At 42.1% G+C, this 24,515-nt stretch overlaps 1 protein-coding gene across 1 annotated transcript in view; it reads right to left on the bottom strand.

The window, feature by feature from the left end:
* Positions 1 to 737: 737 nt before the first annotated feature.
* Positions 738 to 24,515, bottom strand: part of Scamp1 (secretory carrier membrane protein 1) — an 86,613-nt gene continuing 62,835 nt past the window's right edge. Inside the window, exons 6-9 of the mRNA XM_050153758.1 lie at positions 21,153 to 21,312; positions 13,349 to 13,450; positions 10,896 to 11,013; positions 738 to 3,230 (exon numbers count right to left, since the gene is read on the bottom strand). Of these exons, the coding sequence (XP_050009715.1) occupies positions 3,066 to 3,230; positions 10,896 to 11,013; positions 13,349 to 13,450; positions 21,153 to 21,312 (545 nt within the window). The 3' untranslated portion in view covers positions 738 to 3,065. The remainder of the gene's footprint in view (positions 3,231 to 10,895; positions 11,014 to 13,348; positions 13,451 to 21,152; positions 21,313 to 24,515) is intronic.

Below are 24,515 nucleotides of genomic sequence, written 5' to 3'. Positions count from 1 at the left end.
AAAATGGAAAATAGTGTTTCTTATTTTAATTTAACATGTGAACATGATTTTGGGTTAAACTTTACATCGTCTTTAGTCACTAGGTGAGAAATCCAGTGCACAAAGTAGAAAGCTCATCAGTGCGGAACAGCAGCAGTGAGCATGATCAGGCAAGAGCACAGCCATTAGCAGATCAACACCATACTGGCAGAGGCACCATTTGAGCCCATGAAGAAAATTCTAAGCCCAAAAGCTAATGAACTTCTAAACAGTCATCATATTTAATGTGGTAAAGCTCACATTCAACAACCTATAGAGGTCTAATGCAATGGAAAAAATGCCAGTTTGTATTGCTGAGGGTTTTAAACTAAATCTTTTATAGTGTGTTTAACACGTAATAAAATAGTACAAAGATTGGTTTAAAAATCAAATGTGAGGGGGCTGGATAGCTGGCTCAGCAGTTAAGAGCACCAGCTCCTCTTTCAGAGGACCCAGGTTCAATTCCCAGCACCCACATAGCAGCTCACATAGAGTTTTAGTTTTGCCTTAGACCTGAGACAGTTTCTCTTCCTCCTCCTAACTCCAGTTTCAAGAGATCTGACATCCTCATACAGACATACATGAAGGCAGAACACCAATGCACATAATAAAAATAAAATCACTTTTAAAAAACCAAATTGAAATATCTATATTAAAGCTGTAAGTAAAATTTTCTGTCTCTCAATTGCTAACAGTGTTTAAAATTATGCAAACAAACATCCAGTAAACATTATTTTATTTTCTGACACTCTGCATTAATACAATAAATATACAAAACTTCCAAACCACTGAAAACATGCAACATAAGAGGGACACATGAGGGCATTTACATAGAACCGTGACAGTCGCCACGAGGGCAGCGCAGTGTTGCTCACCAACAAAACACACAAACATCCCTAGAGAAATAAACCAAGCCCACACCACAAATCTCCAAACAGCGATTTCCCAGTGTTCAGACCCCAGTTTAAATAAAACAGCCACCATTTAATATCAAAAACTGAAAAGTCACAAGGATGCCTGGTCTACACGAAGCTCATTTCATGACTGTGGTGCAGGTAACATTGGTATTAAATAGAAACACTAACCATCTTCAGCAAACAAAGATCAACTCTCACCATGGTTGTTGAGAGAATAGTAAAGCAGGGTTTCAAGATGCTTTTGCACGTGACCCAGCTGCAGACACCACCACCATTTCAATGCTCCTGTGTGATTTCAAACAACATAATCTCTTTCAAACTTGCATGAACCCAACAACTGGATTGAACAACAGTTCAATGAACAACAATGTTCATACATAAAAACACAGTATGTTATAACTATTCTTTGCCACTTAATAATGAGAGGAACGTTTCCATTTTTCAAGGAAAGTATTTTTTAAACCTGATGTGTCTTTCATTTGTACTTCAGAGACAAATAAAAGAAGTATCTTCAATACTCAGTAAATTTCCAAGCAAATCTAATGTAGCCCATGTGGGTGGATATGTGAGCCTTCATGAAGCCCACAAACTGTGCCCCAGCCAGCATGAAACTCCCTGATTCCAGATTTGGGGAAAAGAATAAAAGTGTCTCAATCATTTAAGCCCATTTTTTAAAAGTTAGCCTGTCTCGGCAACCCATCCTTGCTTAAAATCAACTTGGATAAATCACAACCTATCATTCTGCAACCTAAAACTAGTAAGACTTCCAAAATAAGGTAGTCTGACTTATAAATGTTTTTGAGACATTTAATCATTATTAAAAGTCTGAACTCACATCAGCTTGTGCTGCACAGTAACAATGTCAATATGATTATATCAATAATTAACACATTTAACTGTACTTGTACTTTCTTGCTTGGTGTGATGCTTTATATGTATTTAGTCTGTCTCAGAAAGTAAATGACAGATTCAATAAGAAATCAAGTATATTAGAAGTGCTGGGTCTTTTATTTTTAATGCAACTAAAAGTGAGAGGCTCAAAGAGAAATCCCTTAAATACTGAATGTTCTTTTTATTCAAGGGTTAGGCTAGCCTTTAATACCTGTGCCAAAACCGCGCTCTCTCGCGCGCTCTCTCTCTCTCTCTCTCTCTCTCTCTCTCTCTCTCTCTCTCTCTCTCTCTCTCTCTCTCTCTCTGTGTGTGTCACACACACACACACACACACACACACAAAGCTGCCAAACATAATCCCAGTTCAATTAAGAAGATTAGCCAGAAGAATATACCAAAGTTTCCATCCAGTAAAATTTTACAGAAAATGAAGCGGGTAGAGGAATTATCACTGTATCCTATTGCACCAATTCACTACCTCTCTTTTGGATAATGCACTGCACATTATATTAAAGTCTTTATACTCCAGTAAATTTTTACTTAAAAGAAACTATTACAGAAAATCATTTCTGATTCTATAAAGAGCCCCAGCTCCTACCACTAATAAGCAGTACAGAACCCAAAATACTAATTCGTTTCACTCAAGAGACATGGTACCCATGCAAGATCAGAGATTGTTATCAAAATATCAGCTAGTCTAAAAATAAAATAAGAGATAAAATATACATTATCTACTACAAAGCACACAGGCTCTTCACTGTGACTGAACTTCAGAAAGAAAGCCAATTTAAAAACACCCAAGTCTTTGCTGGCTCGTTCCTGCAATATTAACATAGAGAAAAAGAAACAAACATGGTTTCATTTCCAATGTATAATCCTTATCTCTACTGACTCCTGGGAGAACTACTGTGGTTGGTATCGAGTGCCCTTTAAATCTTAAGTCACACGCTCATTTCAGTGTGTCACCACGGAAATGATCTGAGAACACCATCCCCCAAAAATATGGAGAATATTTATTTAGCAGATGAGAGTTTTCTTCTGTGAGGGGCGTGGAAATATTAAGAAACTATTATGCAAAGTAATAAGATGAGGAAGTTTCTCTGGTTTTAGACCATGCACACGTGAATAGGAAATACCCATGCTGTGTGTACTGTGTGTTTCCAACATAGAAATATCTGTAGAATACAGTAATGGAGAAAAATACAGTCCCATGGTAACAGCGCACTGCGGCGAGGCGCTCTACATCTGGTTACCCTTGAAGGCATTCTGTGCCGCACTGGTTGCTGCAGTTGAAGCTGCATTTGCAGCCGCAGTCTGGACAGTTTTGTTGGACATCACTCCCGTTGCAAACTCTTGCTGGGCCTTCTCAAAGCTAGCACCTGTTGTGCGATACAGTCCATGTACCTGCAGAGGTGGAAATCAACGCGACAGGTAAATGGTAATCTACATAGGAGCAGCCGGCTGGCTGAAGGTAACCTCACCATCTCGTGGTGTGAATGGGAGAAGAAAAGCAGAGAGATGAACCGAGTGGATTAACAGCAGCATAGTGCTCTCAAGGACAGTAGCTGCACCGTAGGATAACAAGACTCCCCTTTCATACACAATAGAGCATTGCCAAGGAACATTTGCTCTAAAACCCCAACTTAACAAGTCAGCAGGACTTAGTCATCACTATTCTGAATCATGTGCTTCCAACTCCATACTCCCCACAAATGAAAAGAACATCTGAAGATCAGATATTTCAGTAAGCTTTTTAAAAATTAAAGTATTTAGATAAGCTTCATTTTTAAAATAAACTTGGTCTTTAAAATGAAATAACTTCAAAAATTCTTTTGAAATGCAAAGTCATTAGTAACTAGCATATTAATGTGGACATGAATATTTATGAACAAGTTCCCAGATTCCATAGAAAAGATAATGGAAACCAGGTTCCCAAAAGAATACAAACTGTGTACTGTCTATCTGTTACTTCAACAGTAAGTAATTCCGACTAGTTCAGCGGATAAGGAAGGGCAATGTCTGAAGGTTCTACACACTCTGCAACTCCTTCATGTCTTCCTAACAGACTCCGTTAGAACATCTACCACTGTAGCCCTGAAACACTCTCCAGTGCTTTCTACAGTCCACTGTAGAAACAGAACATAGAACACAATTAGAAGCAATTGATAGGGCCAGGTGGTGGCGACACACAACTTTGATCCCGGCACTAAGGAGGCAGAGGGAGGCAGATCTCAGTTCAGGGCCACGCTGGTCTATGAAGTGAGTTCTAGAACAGCTAGGGCTACACAGAGAAACTCTGACTTGAAAGTATAAGGAAAAAATAGAAGAAGAAAGAAACAAACAATTGATGAAAAATCAAACCTACCTATGAAAGCTAAGGGTTTCTGCCCAAGAAGCAGTTCAGGAGATAAAAATTCTTTCAACACTCCAAATCTGGGCTAAGAATCACCACCATGGCAGAAACCAAGGCACAATGAACATCCAAAAACCAACCATAACCAGCTCTAATTGTGTAAGATTTCAGAATGAAAACGAGTTCTCAACAGCACACTCATTTTCATCAAAAGGAATGAAGTGAGGACTAGCCTGGCAAAGGCACTGGTCTAGTCCGGACCGACATACAGACCTTCTGAGGGCATGCTGCGGGCAGGAAGAGCCTGACCCCTAGTGGTAATAAACTAGGGCTGCATGCTCCAACAAGGGCTTTCGTTTGTTTTCTGGTTATTTCTTTTTGATAATTTGTTATTAGTTTTTAAGTCAGTGTTGAAGAATCAGTTGTTCTCAGATCTCACTTTACATCAAGAGTAAGAAACAATATGAGGATTGCTGTTTGATTCAAATTATAATTTAGTTTATATTGCCACTTATTATATCATCACAGAAAATCATTTGTCTGAGCTCCTCACTTCATAGGTAAGAATTAGACAGCATCAACTGATGGTGAACACATAAAAGAGTCAACTATTAATGAATTCAAAAATCAACTAAAACATCAGAATATGCACATAATGCTGATAAATACTTTTATCTTATTTGGGAAATAAACATTTATTTTGAATGCCTGGCAGGTGAATATGAGCTCCATATGCAACTATCCCTTCGTGGAAAACAGCAAAAACACAGGGGAAAGGAATGCCTGCGTCAAGTTCAGAGCCAGTGCACGATTGTCTGACAGTGTCTGCGGAATGAGTGCTCCCTCCATGCCCTGCCTCCCATTTTTCTTGTACTGGCTCTGTGCTCATGCGTTCTCTTGGGCTTCACTCACCCCAGGAAGCTAAAATGCCCCAGTCTGAATTTCTTTGCTTCTTCTATTTGTCTGTCTAGAAGTCTACCATGCTTATTCATACGTATGTCTACTACTACTTCTAACTCCCCCATAAAACATGAGATCACTTTGACCTCCACACCTGCTCTTTTTATTTCATTTTGTGCATGTTGGGGGACACCGGATGGGTCCTGGGGTCAGAAACAGGTGGCTGGACTCAGCAGTAAGCATCTTTACCCACTGAGTCATCTCACCAGCCCCAAACCTATTCCTCCTAAATGGCCCATCCCCTAAAACATATCCTTGAGTAGAGTCCAAACAGAATGAGCCCTAACCTTCTCATAATGGGGATAGTTAACTCAGGCTACCATCTCTATTGGCTTCCTATCTTATTTTGAAGTCCTACACCCTAGCCCACAAATCCTGATCTACCTCTACACAACTCTCCCACACTTGTCACATCAACCCAATTACTCTGCTCCTTCTTCTTTTGGGAGAAGATCAAAAGTCTTTAACAAAATCTCCTAGTTTTCAAGGCCCTAAGGATACTGATATGTTCAAGCTCATCTCTATCCTCCACCACGGATCCCTAGCATTCTCTCTGCCTCACCCTATGCCCCAACTTGTTCCCTGTCCATGCTAGACCTTTTGTAAACCCTTGAATTTGCCACATTGTATTCTCATAACTGGTTTCTGCTTATCCTCTATGCTTTCCCCCTCTTTCTTATTCCCTTATGTAGACAATTGTAATGATCTCGGCTAAGGCTTTATCTTGGTATATTGGCACCTGTTTGTATTCCCAGCTACCCTGAGGCTGGGAGGCAAGAGTATGGCTTAAACCCAGAGATTGAGGCTAACTTAAGATTATACAGCAAGAATTTAATTTTCAAAACCAAACACAAAAGAAAAACAAAACTAGACTCCCCAAACTTTGCTATGCATTTCCTAGCTCCCTGTACTTCCTTCTGTGACAGTCATGAAATGACTGGACTATGGGACACATTCTCTTTGTTTTCTTATCTTACACCACAATGTGAACCACGGGGCTCATGCATGGCATAGTGCTTGGCGCTGGCATACACTTGAGAGCTGGCTTTACAGGAAGGACTGCACAGACTACCACGAAGCCTCTCTTAAGACTGTAAACCATGCATTTCTTGTTTTAGACAACCTACCCCAATAGTAAGTGCTTGCCTAGAGAGCGTGAAGCCCTGGCTAAAAACTGAGTGGCCCATGCACACCTACAGTCCCAGCACTTGGTGGATGCAGCAGAGGCACAGGCATTCTTATATACCTGAGACAATAAAGGAATTCTCTCTAGAGAGAGACGTTGATGAGGCTAGGCCATAACTACCAATCCTCAGCCCAGATGAAGGTATTTAGGAGAGAACACACTGTTAATAGCTAATATAAGCACAGAACGATCTAGACGGTTTTATGTTTTTTAATATGTATTTATTTATTATGTATACAGTGTTCTGTCTGCATGTATGCCTGCAGGCCAGAAGAGGGTGCCAGATCTCATTACAGGTGGTTGTAAGCCGCCATGTGGGTGCTGGGAATTGAACTCAGGACCTCTGGAAGAGCATTTAGTGCTCTTAACTGCTAAGCCATTTTTCCAGCCTGGTTTTATGTTTTGGTTTGGTTTGGTTTTGTTTTTCAAGACAGGGTTTCTCTGTAGCTTTGGAGCCTGTCCTGGAACTGGCTCTGTAGACAAGGCTGGCCTTGAACTCACAGAGATCCACCTGCCTCTGCCTCCCAAGTGCTGAGATTAAAGGCATGTGCCACCACCTCCCGGCCCTAGATGATCTTTATCTGACTAGACCACAGAAAGGCAGGGAATAGGGCTGGGAAGAGGGCAGTTCTGAGTGCTCATTGCTCTTTTAAAGAACCAGAGTGGGACCATGCTGGACAGCTGCAGAGGACCTGATGCCTGCCACTGGTCTCTACATGCAACCCCTACCCCACCCACACACAGTTTTTTTTTTTTTTTAAAGTAGGCAACAAGGACAGAGTCAAGCTTCCTCTAAGGAAGGAGATCTGGCCTGTGACATGGGGCTACGGCTCCCTTCTGCAGCTCCAGCCTGCCCCTCTTAGGGCTAGTTAATTTTTACTGTCAACTTCCCACAACCTGGGAAGAGGTTTAAACCTCAATAGAAAAATCGCCAAGATCAGACTGGCCTGTAGCCACATCTGTAAGATACTATGTTGACTGATAATTGATACGGAATAGGCCCAGCCCACTGTGGGCGGCACTGTCTCTAGGCAGGTGGCTCTGGGTTATGAGAAATCTAGCTCACGACCCAGAAAGCAGCATTCCTCTGTGGCAGTGCTTCTCCCCCTTCTAATAATTATGCGACCCTTTAATACAGTTTCTCATGCTGTGGTGACCCCAACCATAACATCATTTCATTACTGCGTCATAATTATATTTTTGCTACTTTATGAACTGCAATGCAAATATCTGATATGCAAGATGTCTGATATGTGACCCCAAAGGGGTCTCGACCCACAGGCTGAGAACTGCTGCTCTGTGGTTTCTGCTTAAGTCCATGCCCAAATTTCCCTCAGTGGTGGACTGTGATCTGGAAGTGCAAGCTGAAATAAGCCCCTTGTTCCCTGCGTTGCTTTGATCATGGTGCTTATTGTGGCAATGAAAAAGCAAACTCAAACCCCTTCTAAGAGTTTGACCTACACATGTGGACTCACTTCAGCAACCCTCACGACTAAACATGCCAATTACTTGCCATTAGTCTCCTCATTCTGCTCTGTTTCTCTGATGGACTAAACAAAATAAAAAACAACCAACCAAAAAAAGTAAACCCTAAATCAGACTCTAATATTAAAGAGTCAAAGTTAAAAAATAAAAATTATATTAATTGTGGAGGATTCTTGCAGCTTACACTCATTTTATCCTCATACCAAGAATGTGAAAGTCATTACTCCCATTTCTTCTTTCATCCAAAAAGTGTCTGCATGCCCATCACACACAATCCCGCCTGTCACTGTTTGGGGCGAGGATACGGATAAAGCACACAGGTTCCTGGTTCCTGGTGCGAGCAAAGACGCTGAACCAGGAGGTTAGAGAACCTGTTTGGGGCATAGCGGTAAGGCAGGGCATTCATTTCCAGATGAGTTGCATGTGCAAAGCCAGGTCCCTGGCCCTGTTATTTGGTGAGGCTTACCAAACTGGACATCATGTGAACCACAGAGCCTAGTACTGGCATATACCCTAGGCCCATGAGATCCTACAGAGAACAGTAAAAACCCTAAGCTCCACAGAAAACAAAGAACTGCCCCCAGACACATGGAGGTAATAAGAAAGATTGAGCAGGAGGGTCTGAGCAAAGGCTTGAAAAGCACTGCTAGGCCTCAAGCGGCAGAAAGGTGAACACGCGTTACTCTTTTGGCCCTCCACCCAGCTCCCAAATAAATCCCACACAGTGGCTTGTTCTTAGTTATGGATGCCCAGCCTTAGCTTGTTTCTAGCCAGATTTCCTTATCTTAAATTAGCCCGTCTACCCTTTCCCTCTGGGCTTTTATCTTTCTTACTTCTGTATATCTTACCTTCTTTCTTTCGCTGTGACTGATGGGTGGCTGACCCTGACGTCCTCTTCTCCTTGCTCTATCATTGCTTGCTCCTTGATCTCCTCAGTCTAGGGGCTCCTTCTATTTATCCTCTCTGCCTGCTAGCCCCGCCTATCCTTGCTCCTGCCTCGCTATTGGCTGTTCATCTCTATTAGGATCAGGTGTTTTAGACAAGCAAAGAATCACAGCTTCAGAGATAAACAAATGCAGCATAAACAAAAGTCACACACCTGAAAATAACATTCCCAACAAAGCACAGCATAGCAAACTGAGAGGAAATAACAGGCAGAGCAATCTGAAGAGAATACAAGCCCTTCCCACCCGGCCCACTCCTCAGCCCCAGTCTACACAAGCACTCTCCAGATGGCAGGTTGTGGCCCGCGACTGCTGCTGCTGTCATTAGATTCATGCGGAGAGCGGAGAGCGTGCCCAACGAGCCCAAGTCAGGAGGAGCGGGTGGACTATACAAACTGTCCAGACCGTCAGAGGTTAGGAGTGAAAGTAAAAGACAGAAAAAACAAACAACAGCAGCAAAACATGTCATTGTTCTGAAAAGGTAACCAAAAGTGCAATAAAAGGCAAGACACCTTCTGAAGTCATGGAAACAGACAGCCGACAAGACACCTTCTGAAGTCATGGAAACTGCCTAAAGCCCCTTCCCTGTCTCAGGCCCAGGTGTATGCTCTAAGAGTGTCTTTATAAACAGCTTCATTGATACAAAATGGATACGCCATCATGTACCCCTGTAAACTGTGAAATTCTCTCTTCCTAGTCAGCCGTTAATGTGTTGAAGATGGAAAGGATGACAGAGATGAAATGCCTAAGAAAGCTGTAACAAATCAGGAGAGTATTCACAACCAACCTTCACTGGCCTGACAGAGAAACAGGAAGTGCTTAGCCCCGGCAGAACCTGATCACAGATGCCTGGGAAGACTCGTGTGTGACAGAGACCGCAGTGGTGCGGGATGGAAATAACAAGGCTAGAGGACTTAGGACTGCACAGAGCCAAGTTTCAGTGCTCCCTGTGTGTGGTTCTAAGAGAAAAAGCGGTAGCAAAACCAGGAACTAGGATGGAGGGGATAAGCCAAGCCCAAACAGGCTCCTGGGAGAGTGGGAGCCCAGCGGGCAAGCAGCGGACGTCAAGTGCAGAAGCGCTCTTCAGGAGACTGACCAAAGCAGTTATTTTTCTTTTCCTTCCTTTTTTTGTTGTTCAAGACAGGGCTTCTCTCTGTAGCCTTGGCTGTCCTGGAACTACCTCTGTAGACCAGGCTAGCCTTGAACTCATAGAGATCTGCCTGCCTCTGCCTCCCTGGTGCTGGGATTAAAGGCCACTGCCTGGCCCAAAGTTATTTCAATAAGTATTACCTGTACATGTTCTGAAACTACCAGGCACTATAAAGAAAATGGTGAAAGAAATCTAAGGTTTTTACCCTCTCTGAGGAGTAGGTGGGGGGTTGAGGAGGGAAGGTGGGAGGACAGGGAAGAGGGAAGGGCGTGGTAACTGGGATTGATATGTAAAATTTCAATCAAATAATAATTTTAAAAAGATAAAAAGAAAGAAATCTAAGGATTAAATAATGTAGTGCCTTTAAATTTTAAATATGGACAAAATATCTACTTGGTACAATAATTTTATTCATATTTATTCATCAAGCTAATAAGCTTCATATTAAAAAGAGGCCCATCAAGTCCCCATTTTACAACTGAACTGAGGCTTTTCTTAATGATGAAGCTTCCATTGACCACATTTAAAAGTGCACACCCAGGAGCTTCATCTGCAATGCTGGGCACCATCGAGGTTTCTGAGTTCTGAATACTGCATGCACATCATGAGATGCCCACGGATGGGACTCAAGTCTAAATGTGAAGCTCATTTTTAATACATACTATATACATATACCTCTGTGTAGTTTATACAATATTTTAATGTGTTTGCCTTCTGTAACTATAATCTCTCCTGTGAGGTCAGGTAGGGAATTTTCCTAATACAGAAAATTAAAAAAAAAAAAAAAAAAACAAGTCCATGCTCAAAAAGTTTCTTATTGTTGAGTATTTTGGGTTCTGAATTTTCAGATCAGGGATGTTTCCACTTTTTATGTGAATCTTAAAATATGATAAATGTTTAAATGTGTTTATATATAACCATAAATCCTAATCTCTGGAGAGCAAGCCTGCAGAAGCCCAGAAGTGAGCCGGGGTTCCGCTGGTCCCCTCACCTTTTTAAACATGACGAGCGAGATGACTGCGGAGGCTGTGAACAGAGCTGCGATGATTATCATCATGATTCCAACCGGGATGTTCTTGTTGAGCCCAGTAAGGGAAGAAATCCAACCGCTATGGAACAGGAAAATGAGATTAGGGAAATGAGTTAATGTGCCTCTCAAAACAACAACAGGGACACAGGGCAACTTTCATGGGATCACTTTCTCGGGCTCCCGTAGGACGCTGCTTATTCCACAGATAAGGGACGACCTCAGACCTTCAGGGCCAGGTCACACACCTGAGAAGTATCAACCTGGACTCACCGCAAACCACACTTCTGAGCCCCGAGAGGGACGTGAAGGCCAAATTGCTTACAACTGCTGAAGCGAATATAAAACAGCAATCACACTAGAAAGTTTGTTAATTTCTTTTAAAAACTTAATACATGATTTCTAAATGAATTAACAAATTATAAATATAGCGTTCATCACAGAAATAAAACTATGTGCCCATGAAAGCCTGGCACCAGATGCTCATGGTGGTTTTATTTCGAATAGCTTCCAAACAGAAACAAGTTAGGCATCCTTCAACTGATAGGTGGTTGAGCAAACTGTGGTATATCCGTATGACGGAATATTGCTCAAGAATAAAAAGATGGTGTTTGAGGGACAGCTCAGTGATCAAGAGTACTGGTTTTTCTTCCAGAGGGCCTGGGATCAATTCCCAGCACTTTCATGGGAGCTCACTTCTGTTAACTTCAATCTCAAGAGTCTGATGCCCTCTTCTGGTCTCCAGGGGCATTGCATGCACATGATGCAGAGACACAGACTCAGGCAAACATTCACACACATAAAATTTTAAAATACATAAAATCTTAAAAAAATAAAGAATTAAAATAAGGGCTACATGTAGCTGAGGGGAAGCCAGTATTTGTAGACTACATGATTCCATTTATATAACCATCTTACAATGGCAGAATAATAGAAGTGACAAATAGCTTAGTAGAAGCCCAGGGTGAAGGAGTGGGGACAGGAGAGCACTAAGTGTGGCCATGCAAAGAGCAACGGAAATGTTCTGTCAGTGTCAAGGTCCTTGTTTTTATATTTTACTGTATTTTATACTATTGGGGACTCTGGGTGAAGGATGCCTGGGAACTCTCTACATCTTAACAGGACTATCTACAATTACCTTCATTTTACTTAAAAATACCCAAATCATGTAAGGTACAGCTGAAAACAGTATTTGTCCCCATTAGTGGACTCTGTGGTATGTAGGCACAGACTGCTACATTCAACTTTACATCCCTTCCTATGTTTTTATTTCAACTTCTAAAGAATTGTGTGTGTGCATGTATGTATACATACACCATTATAGCAGTGCATTTTAAAAACATTTAAAGCATTTCCTCTCTTTTACATGCCAGACTAACCACTATCTAAAATAATAACAAAAATAGCTTTCTCAAGAACTAAGTTAACTACCAGTTCCAGTCTCTGTTAGCATCTGCCAGGAGCGGTCTGTTAGCAGCCACTGCCACCAGAGGCAGGGCACTAAACCAAGTGCTCACATACCCTAGTTCTATGCTCACTGCAACTACAGTTGATGGACACATGGTAAACAGCAGTACCCTGGGTGCCTGTGCGTGCCTGTGCATGCAGAAGCTGGAAGGAAGTCAGCTCACACAAGGAAAGACTGGAGAGGCGAGGATTCTAAAGACACATCCTCTTCTACCCACCATCTCACATGGGATGTTCCCTCCATGGAGAAAGAAAACTACATAGGTCTATATTACCTTCTAGTCCAAACCCCAGATGTCTTCTACTTCCTGAGGGAGCATCTACCATGGTGAGAATGATTTTATTGTTGGACAGTGTGTGTGCCTGCACACACTCACTCTCAAGCATGTCCAAACACAAGTATCTGTGTGCACAGATGTGTGTAAAACAATGCTTTATACTTAACTTGGACACTTTTCCTTTAGATTCTTTTTCTTGTTTTTTGGTTTTTTGTTTTGTTTTTTCGAGACAGGGTTTCTCTGTGGTTTTGGAGCCTGTCCTGGAACTAGATCCGCCTGCCACTGCATCCCGAGTGCTGGGATTAAAGGCGTGCACCACCACTGCCTGGCTCCTCTGATTCTTGAAGCGCTTCTCTCCAGTACTGATCCTGCTGCTTCTCTCTGATCTCTTTGGTCTCCTCTACACACCTCCTTCCAGTGCACACTGTGCACACATTGTATTTAAAACAGATACCAAATGTGATGATTTTTTTTAAAATGGGAACACAATCTTTGAAGAGAATAGCTTTTCTAAAATTATGTTTTAGAATGTTTTCAAATTGATTTTTTAAAGTACTTTTGTTTTTCTGTGTTTGCTTTGACCAATCTGATTTTTCTATGTTTAACTCACTAGGACACCAAATTTGTTACACAAATTTTAAATTAGCAACTGCACAGTAGTAAATAACTCACCAGTTTCCCCAGTTATGAAATCCTGCGGCCTGGAGCACATGGACAGCAAACTGACAAATATACACGAAGAAGAAGACAAAGAACCTGAAGGAACTGTCACTCCTTTAAAAGAGAAGGGGAGAACGTCACTCTTCATACCACCTTCCTGTCCACAGCAGACTAACACCTAACCTTAAGGGGGCAAGCATGTGAAGACCCACGGCGGCACGTGTGCACCAGTCTGCAGCCAGCCATCCCTGTCCTGTGAAGACCCGCAGCGGCACGTGTGTGCACCAGTCTGCAGACAGCCATCACTAACCCCAGTTCACTGTTCAACTTCCAGCTGCAACAGAATTCATCTTGAGAGAAAGTTCAGTTTTCCATTTTTAAGAAATGTTTCCATTGGTTGCTGTGTGTATGTCTGTGCACCATGTGCGTGCAGTGTCCTTGGAAGCCAGGAGAGAGGACCAGATCCCGTGGGACTCAAGTTACAAATGGTTGTGAGTCACCATTTGGGAGGTAGCAATCAAACCTGGGCCCTGTGAAGATCAATGCTCTTAGCTAGTGAACCATCTCTTTCAGGCCCCAGTTTTCCTTTTTTAATGAACTACTTTGTAGGAGTATCACAACTACTTAAAATGTGTGTTTTTGGACTTTTCCCTTTGACACCGAGAACTTACCTTAAGCTTCCTCTCCTCTCCTCCCTCTCTCAGCCCAGTTTCCTGCCATCCTGGCTTGCTGCTTTCAGAATGTGTAACAAATGGGACACAGCCCATACTGTCTTGCCCTGCTCCTTCAGCAGCTGTTGTGTGGGCCTCCAGCTCCTCCACGGCTGAGTGCTGTTTGCTGCTGGTGGGCAGGGTGCTGCTCCTGGTGTTTGCTACTCTAAGTCACGCTGCTGGGACTCTTCCTAAGGATAGTCTTCTTTTTAAGGTAGGTAAATACCTATCAGTGGAACGGCTAGTGTATGTATATACATTTAAGTGTTTGAGAGATGCTCAACTGTTTATAAAGTTGCTCATTTTACACTCCTGCTGACAGCGGGTCCTCTGCATGACATTTGCCGTGCTCGTGTTTACAGTCCTAGCCTTTCTAATGAACATGTGTGGCTGGGCCAGTTATCTTACTGTTAACTGGACTGGGCTGATGGACATCCAGGAGAGATTACTAAAGCAGGCTTCTGAGGCATTTCTAAAGAAATCAGATCATAAGGGCTCTGACCTAATGAATAGTTTACGCCAATGCTGGATTAAAAATCTGAGTGGACTGTTGGAGTATGGCAGACTGTGGGGGTGAGGTGTGGCTGGAGGAAGTAGGTCATTGGGGCACGGCGAAGGACTTAGCCTGCCTTTCCTGTTTCTGCTCCCCTTTGCTTCCTGGCTCCCTCACACCCACCATCATGAACCCGAGCTGCTGGAACCACAGGCACAATGACCCTTTCACTTCAGCCGCCGCCTGGCAGTCTGTCATAGCAACAAGAAAGCTAACACTGGTGTCTCACTTCACACTCTGAGCCGGAATGCCATTCAGAGACTTGTTTTACCCACATAACTTCATTTAACTGTTAAAATCTTCTTCTGGTGTTTTAACCATATTTACCCTCTTCTTCTTGAATTTTGAGAGTTTAAAATATATATATATTCTGGATAGATAAGTCCTTACTTAAATACATGCTTGGCAAAGATCTTACAGTCTGGGCTTGTCTTTCCAATCTCTGCATATCTGTGTATAAAAGCATGTATGTTCAGAGCATCATAAGGGTGTCTTCTCAATCTGCACATGTATGTATATGAACACACGTGCTTTCAAGCATCCTAACAGTGTCGTTCCTATCTGTGCATATATGTATATGGAAGATGTGTGTGTTTGGGGCATCTTAAGAGTGCCCTCTGGGAAAACATTTTTTTTTATGAATTCTAGTTTGTGTATTTAATTTTATTTTAGTATTGAATTAAAACAAACCACTTCACCAAAGTCAAAAATATGAAGACCTTCTCTGTCTCCTCCATTAAGTTCCTTAGCTTGCAGCTCTGTACCTGTGCCCATGCTCTATGAACTAACTTTCTGTATAAGGTACAGGACAGCCAAGTGTCCCAGCAGGGGCTCCTAAACAGCCTGTCTGAGCCGCACTGCCTTCATATCTTTCTCAAACATCATATGCCTGGTCACTGCCCCTGTAGAGGCTTAATTCCCATCACTCACCTGATAGTTCACAACCATGCACGATTCCAGTTCCGAGGGAACCAATGCTCTCCTCTGTCTGGCCTCTGCTAGCAGTGCAAGCACATGGTACATATACATACATACATACATACATACATACATACATACATACATACATCACACACACCCATAAATAAAAGTAAATAACTTGATATTCTTAAATTCATTTTTATGGGGCTGGAGAGATGGCTCAGAGGTTAAGACCACTGGCTATTTTTCCAGAGGTCATGAGTTCAGTTCCAACACCCAGTGGTAGCTCACAGCCATCTATAGTGGAATGTGAGGCTCTCTTCTGGCATAAAGTGTACATACAGATGGAGCACTTTAAATATATAAATAAATCATAAAAAATATTTTTTAAATTTTTTTACATATGGTAGGGTTCATTTTAATTTGAAGGCTGTTGGTTTGTTTATGCTACAGGAGCATGGACGGCACAAAACTATCACGCTATGGTTACACAACTTCCTCGGGAGTCTAACCAGGGTGCATCTGTCTCTATCAGTTGGCCAACTTTATTGTTCCTGTGTAGACTTGCTTCCAATATTCTAAGGCTTTGATATTTCCATCCATCCCTGGAAGAACCATGTCATATTTCTGGAAAACAGCCTGCTGGGATTTTGATTGGGGTTATGTTGCAGCCCTGCAGAATCACTCTGAGAAAGTTCACACCCAGTAATGGTGAGTCTTCCTTTATTATGGATTCATCTACAGAGATGATTACGGATCTATAAATAAATGTTAGCTTCTTTTCAGATCCGGACACCTTTTGTTTCTTTTCCTTACCTCACTCTACCATGAGAACTCCTCACACAATTCTCAACAGGCGTGTGGAGAACGTACGTCTTACCGCATCCTGACCCCAGACAGGAAGCTCTCACAACTGTAGCACTGGGAGCTACAGTTTCCAGCTCTACACTTCCTTTCTGCTTGAAGAAGCCTCTCCTCCATTCCAAGCTAGTTCACTATTTCTAACATAAAGAGACATTGAATTTTGTCAAGCATTTTTACTATACTAGTTAAGATGGTCACACTAATATTAAATTTACATTAAAATGTGGTGAACTACCCCTAACTTTCTAACAGAAGCCGACCCTATAAATTGAGTGCTGTGGCACATATCTGAAAACTCAGGAGGCTGAGGCAAGAGAATGTCAAATTCAAGGCCAGCCCGGGGCCACATAGTTGAGTCTCTCACAAAAAGGCAAATGTGCACGTTTGGAAGAAACTCTGTTCACTTGCCACCGTTTCTAATTGCCCTAAATTTACCACAGTTCTGCTCAGCAGTCATTCTCCAAGGCCCATATCATCTGACTTGCTAAAACTCAGCCCCAAATGTTCAACAGAAAGGAAAATCATTGATGGGAGTAAATCCCTTCAACTCCTACAGCCCCCACCTGCCTCTGAAAAGACAGTATCTGTCCTCTGGAGATGAAGCGCCCTGCATCTTCGGCCACCCACCTCAGTCCTACTTCTCCTCTGCCCTGATGAGTCTTCCTCCTGCAGCAAGTTCTCCCGTGTGTATACAGATACCCCACATTCTTCTCGTACATTCCTCAGAAAGAATGCTTCAGGTTCGTGTTTTCTCTTCTGCCACAGGGGCTGATTTAATGGCTGCTGGCATTCTCAGTGATCAGTGTCAAGACAAGGGACTGAGCAAGGCCTTAACACTCAAAGAAATGAGAATTCCTGTTTTCAACAGAGTGCCCTGGCTTCAGAATCTCAGCTTGTTCAGAATGCTGGGAAGATCTGGGTGGGCCACGTGCTTCAGGAAGACTCTGAAGTCATTTCCCATCTTCAGTTCTACCTGCATCGCCTTGCAGCTGCAGCTCATGCTTCAGTCAGTCTGGGGAGTCTCTAAGGACACTCCCTGAGAAGTCACACAGTTTGGCCTCTACTTTTTCCATTGCTAACTTGAGTTTCAGTTTCCATAAGATCAGTTACTGCTCCCATGCCCATAGCTGGTTTCCTTGTTACTTGTTCTACAGATGAAGTGAGGGCCTAGTAGGGTCGACCCTGTGGGTTTCTACCTGACCTCCCAACAGAAATAAATATGTCCTCTCTCACATGTGTGAGCACACGCAGAGTACAAGGCACTAGTCCTTGATATTCTTAAGGCTCTACAATCTTCTTAAAGTCATTTAGACCAGCGTTGTCAACACATCCCTTCAGATTAGAGGCTCAGAGCTTCTGTGTGTTCCTACCTTATTACCATGTTGCTATTGTCCAGGGGTCCAAGTACTTCAGAGACCCCCAAACTTATACTGGAATATTTACTAGTGCTGTTTATCTCTTGAATAATTGTATAAATAATGTATTTGGTGGTATCGCAAAGTTCTAAGCCAGCTGGTGGGCAGAATGGATCGTGCTGCTCCAGTGGGCAGCACGCTGGCCAGAAAAAAGAGGACTGTGTTAGGACTTCTTGGCAGAGCATACATTAGGGCATTTCAGTAAAAAGATAGCTTATAGGTTAGAGCAGCTGGAGCAGAGGGTGGGGATACACCAGCAGTCTTCCAGTCCATCCTCCATGGGGAAATGCATTAGCCACAGCACAGTACTGAGACATTTTCCTGTGATAGATAGCTCTCAAACCTTAGAAGATCATATTGGGTCCTGTCCTGTAAAGAAGTTTTACAACAGAGGAAATGGAATATAGGAAACAAATGAATAGGAAACTAAGAAGCAGTCTAAGCCAGAGACAATGCAGAGATTAAGCGAATACCATGGTGGCAGCCAGGAGCAATGAGTGCTTTAAAAAGGATCTGTAAACTGGCTAGAGTCTCTGTAAAGTTATGTACTAGTTGAAAGTTGTATAATGGTGCATGAGAACTCTGCAAAACAGTCGTCTCCTGGCCTCATCACAGCACTGTACAGCTGCAGTCCCAGACACCACCAAACTTCGCTCGGGTCCCTTTGGCGACCACACCCTGCCTAGCTTACCCAGCTGCTTCCTAACATTGCCGGATCGGTGATGAGGGTTACCATCCCAGTAAATGGAGACCGGCTTTCAAGTCTTCCAGTTCCTGCCTCCACCCCAACAGTCTAGTCCACATAACCTTGGAGCCAACAGTAGTACAGCTCACTTATTAGGCCTGTGAGTTCCTGAATAGGACCTACTATTCCCAGCCGAGGCACAGTGATGTGCTGCTGCTAATGGGGTTCCTGGAGGTTCCTGAACAGGATACACAATTCACAGCTATTTCCTGTGTTCCATTATTCCATTTCTCTTTCCCTGCAGTTCGAAATTACCTTTTATTGATAGTTTTTATACATATTTATCAATACTTGACCACCAATTCTCTCCTTAAAGTATATAAAATCTTTTTAACCTATTCAAATTAAGTCTGCCAACTTTATCCCCAAGAAACTTTCTCTTAAAACCTAACCAGCTGTCTTAGGGTTTCTACTGCTGTGAAGAGACACCACGACCACATCAACTCCTATAGGGTAAACATTTGATTGGGATGTTCACAGGTTCAGAGGTTCCGTCCATTACATCATGGTGGGGAGCATGGTGGCGTGCAGGTGACATGTGCCAGCTGCATCTTGATCAGAAGTAGACGATGACACTGAGCAAAGCCTAAGCAAAAGAGACCCCAACGCCCGCCCCACAGGGACATGCTTCCTTCAACACGGCCACACCTCCCACTAGTGCCACTCCCGATGAGCTTTCGGGGCAGTAAAACTACTACACCAACTTCTATTGAACTTTGGAGCCGGGATGCAGGACATGAATGCACTGCTCCACTGTCCTCTGGTACCCTGTACTGTTATTCAAAACTGATGTCATCCCAATGGTTTGAAAATGAGTGCAGGAAGTTTTCTACTTTATAGAAGAAAAAAAAAAAGGATAGAAAAAGAGAGGAAAAAATGATTTTTCTCTTATTATGTTTTATTTAAAAGATTATAAACAAAGCAGAAAAAATAATCAAAGATTGATAGAATTAACTTTCTCAGAACCTAAGGACCTAAGACTACACCTGGGCAGTACATTTCAAGTGAGACGCTTCATGAACACGAGCTCCTGGTGCATCCCCTAAAGAGACTAACGTGGCCAAAGGGGGAAGAGGGAGAATGGAAAGTTGGTTTCACTATAAAGGCAGTTATGGCCAGTTGAGAATAAAGGGGAGACAATCACATGACCATGTCAACAGACACAGAAACGCATATAGAAAGCTATTCCCGATAAAAAATAGAGCAGAGTCCTCAAACCAACAATGGGTATCTACAAAAGAAGTCTGCAGCGTACTTCATAGTTGATGTTGAGTCCTTCCCTGATACCTGAGACAAGACATGCCACCACCCCTCCTTCACCTTCACTATCCCAGAAACTGCAGCCAGTTACTACGGCAACAGGAAGAAAGAAGCAAGACAGATGGTTAAAGATAACCCATTTGGAGGAAATGAGAGAAAATATATTGCACAGGGTAATCGAAACTCTGGGTTCAGAGATGCTGCTACTGACTCCATCCCCCCAAGCAGCTGGGGTGAAGGTATGTACCATCTGCCCTGGTCCAGTGTCACAAGGGGCCCCACAGAAAAGAATGGCTTCATGGTCACATCACAAGGCACTCTAGGCACTTAGACTCTACAATGAAGGAGTTGGCCTAACTTCATTAACTAGCTATTTGAAAATTAAGCTAATGAACATTTTCCCCAATACCAATTAACACCTCATAGAACTTTCATCTAGAAAGCGCATTGCCTATTATATGTAAATAGTGATTAATACTACATAAAATAGTATTCTTCATTTAATAGCCTAAATAGGCTTTTAAATGCCACTATCTTTGGAAAAACTAAAGATGAATATATACAGAAAGGATTACCACACCGCTGAGTGTTTCATATGTGCTCACCTTACCTAGATTTATCTTAGAACAAAGGCTGTGACTACCAGCTATAACTCATAACAACCAAGCCATGTGGGAGAGAGGAGTGAACAGCCAAGGTTTCCTAAGGTCAGGTATGAAGCATGGCATAAAATGTTACATGTTAAAATTTAAGAATGTTTATTTTCTTCTATCAACTTTTATGTTTGATTTTCAAGAAAAACAATGCTTATGAATTTTATGATCCAACAAATACATAGGCAAGCTATATTAGACTTTTCAGAAGGTATATTATAATAAAAATTTTAATTTTGTATTATATTCATATTTTACTGGGGAAAGGGGTGTGCCGGGCATGATATCCATGGGGAGGTCAGACAAAAACTCATAGGAGTCAGTCCCCTCCTATTACCACACAGGACCTGGGGATCCAACACAGGTCACCACGTTTGGCAGCTGGGGATCCAACACAGGTCACCACGTTTGGCAGCAAGCACCTTTATTGACTGAGCCATGTCACAGATTTAAAAAAAAAAAGTGTAATGAAACTATACCAACTTTCCCACTGGGGTATGATATAGATTATTCATTTTATGGGCAGTTTGTTTGTGGCAAGGTCTTGCTCGGTGGCCTCAGCCTAATACAAACTATGTAGCTGGCCTAGAGCAATCCTCCTACTTCAGCATCCTGGGTGCTGAGACTCCAGGAGAGAGCCACCACCCACACACTTCACAGGTTTTAAGCACATATATTAAACACGCACACTTTACCTGAAAGCTCCGTACAGCGGTCTGTACCAACAGACAAATGAACAGGGGGTAAAAAGCAAGAACCACAGGATACTCAGTCCAAAGTCAACTGCTCGTGAAGAATCCACACAGAACCAAGCCAGGCACCCGAAGATGTTTAGGAACAGAGTCACCGCATGGACTGTGGGATCAGAAGACAGAACAACAAGAGTTACAGCTGAAAACACTTCCTAAGGGCATGCATTCTTCCCATCTTCCCATGGCAAGCTCTTCAAACATGGATGCTTCTTACACAAGATTTAAAAGCACAGTGCACACAGTAGTGCATTTCAGGCAAAAATCCTGTGGGCTATCCCCTCCTAGGCATCTGCACGTCTAAGCCCAACCCATAGGTTTGCTTTCCTGAAAATAAAATGGGCTGAGAATTTCTTGACCCAGGACCCAAGAAGAGAAGCAATGTTTGTTAAAGCAAACAAACAAAACCCCATAGGTGGGGTCCTCAGAACACTATTCGTAAGGGAGGGGGGGACTACAGACAAGAACTGGGTTACAATTAATAAACAGAAGCAAGTCTATGAGGATGACTTCATCTTCAGGAGTGAGCTGCTTTTTTTAACGGGGGAATAGTTTGATTGAGGTTATTCCCTCCACTCCACAGAGGCCACACGATGGTCGTGCCAGGGGCAGGATGGCCCCACGCTGCCAGCATGCTGCTCTCCCTAACCTGAGTAACACCAGGAAACACTGTAATCCTAAAGAACCACATTTACCAGTTATAACTTTTGTTTACATATTTTTATTTTATGTGTTTGGATGTCTGCCTGCAAGTATATGTATGCACCATGTGAGTGCAGGGCCTGTGGAGGCCAGGAGAGGGCGCTGCACTGAGGACAGAGATGCTGTGAGCCCCACGTGGGTGCTGAGAACCAGTCCAGGGTACTCTGCAAGAGCAACAAGGCTCCTACTACTAATCCATCTCTCCAGACCCCTACAGTTCGAACTTTTTAAAGTGATCTTGTAAAACTGTATTCATGGATAGAATTTTATTATGAGAAAAATTCCCATAAAATTAAAATACTATAAAATGTATATTATCAACAAAAATGTCAATCAACTATGACTTAGATTTAAAAAATTAAAAGATTATTAAATCTACTACAAACTCAATATGCATCAAAAACTAATTTTAAAATCCCTTTACAAATCAAAATCAAAAATTTATGGAACAGGATAAAACTACTCCTTCTGGGTGCCCTGATGTATTCTCATCTAAACATTAGATAAATCAACTATAGAGAAACAGCTCCAGAGACTGAAAGCAAATCTGCTGCAGCATCTAAGGGCTTTCACTTTAAAACCCATTCTTCTTTATCACAAAAAGAAAAACTGTACCAATTGCTCAATTACTACCAGGAGTTTTAACCCTTGGGAAAGCTGGCTTATTAATGAAAAGACTCAAAATCCTTTTTTCTCAAAATAAAGACTTTTCTTCAAAATAAAGACTTAAAAATGGAACTAAAATTCCTGTGAAATGGGAAATTATTTTGTAGTTCTAAAGGACTCTGGCTGTCTTAAGTTCGGTTGTGTGTGTGTGTGTGTGTGTGTGTGTGTGTGTGTATGTTCTAATATTAGCATGTTCTAACTTAAATTTCCATCTTCAAAAGAATAATTTTTTAAAGTTTATTTTCTATTTCACTTGCAGAAAATGAGGAGCATGTATAGATCTATATTAATGTTTTAAAATCAAGTACAGAAAGTACCAACCTAACTTTTTGTAATATGTTATTTTTCTCCTATATGTTTTTAAAGTAACCGTGGTCAGTGAATCTTGCACTCAATAAAAGCCAGCCTGTCTTGGGTAGCTGGTGATGAAGCTGTGCACCTGAGCAGGGCACAGAAAGTGGGCAAAGGCTATGGACCCCGCCATCTATGTGTTAATGTAGTGATAGGAGCGGCGAGGCTGCATCCCCGGCACCCGGCCACCTGCATGGCTAGCTTATGCCCCGAAATAATTGCACGGAAACTGTATTCTTTTAAACACTGCCTGGCCCATTATCTGTTGCCTGTTATTGGCTAGCTCTTACATATTAATCTAACCCATTTCTAATAATCTGTATAGCCCATGAGCTGGCTTACCAGGAAAGATCTTAACCTGCGTCTGTCTGGAGTGGGAGAATCATGGCAACTCCTTACTCAGCTTCTTTCTCTCAGCATTCTGTTCTGTTTACTCCGCCTATCTACATTCTACCCTATCAGAGGCCAAGCAGTTTCTTTATTACTTAACCAATGAAAGCAACAGATTAGAAAGAAATCACTCCCACATCATGTTAATTTCAGTGTGTCTATGCTGGTGGATGGTGAATACAGACCAAACGCTGGACAGACCTTTAAGCCATCTTGTTCACATGATTTGCAAAGTTAAGTTACAGTTTTTTTACGTGAAAGCTTTATTTGCTTTATGAGGCACAAATCTATGTCTGCTGGTCTGAATTTGCAACTGCTGGCGCCATGTAACTCTTGATAAATACGGATTACAAAGAGATGGCTACAGGTGCGCGCGCATCTCCTCTGCTGCCTGGTGGCTGGTGTCCATGCTTTAGTTTTTGTAAATTCAAAAGCACATTCAAAAAGGTCAGGGTTTACTTCACAGTGAAAGTTCTAATTGCTTTTGTTCATTATCTGCTTCCATTTAGGAACCTTTGAAAACTCATCTTCAATTAAAATGGAAATCACTTCTTCATCTTGGCTTTCTGTAGCTGGCATACCATGAGTCTAACCCTGGCCTCGAGAGACCAGCTACCCAGATAGTTTGGTACATAGTGACTTTGCTATATAATGTTGGACAACGCTGGGCAGAGCTTTAGCTTCTCTAAGACTAACTAAACAATGTAGTACTTCGTGGAGGATGCAGTAGGGCTCTTCACTGCCTAACAACAAGTCAGTCTCCCACAAGTGCTAGCTCTCACTATGACTGAGTATCAACCTTTCTGTCAGCCCTCAGATCCACACCAGGCCGACACTCCTGGAAGTACCCACTAAAGCAGTCTCTACTTAATGTGGGCAAATTCCTCAACTGCTCATACTTCATTTCAAGCAGTGCTTCTTTGAAACAGAACCCTAAGTAGAATCATGAGTCCCTTTTTTAAAAAGACTGGCAAAATAAATAAGACTGAGAAAAGCTGTAACTAACTGCATTACTGCGAAGAGACTCTGCAAGTTATGCATTTTTAAAACCAAACAAATTGATTTTTTGAAGCCATCATCATTAATACTTAACAATTAAAGTTAAACTAAAAATTTTTCCTACCCAGCTTCTATTTACTAAATTTATTATAGAATTTTACGACTACCTCTACCATAAAAAAATCTGTTAAAGTTAAATAA

Source organism: Alexandromys fortis, unplaced genomic scaffold (assembly GCF_014885135.2).
Source record: "Alexandromys fortis isolate MF-2015 unplaced genomic scaffold, M_Fortis_MF-2015_v1.1 scaffold_79, whole genome shotgun sequence".
NCBI classification, from domain to species: Eukaryota; Metazoa; Chordata; class Mammalia; order Rodentia; family Cricetidae; genus Alexandromys; species Alexandromys fortis.
This window is presented reverse-complemented; position numbering and strand designations above follow the sequence as displayed.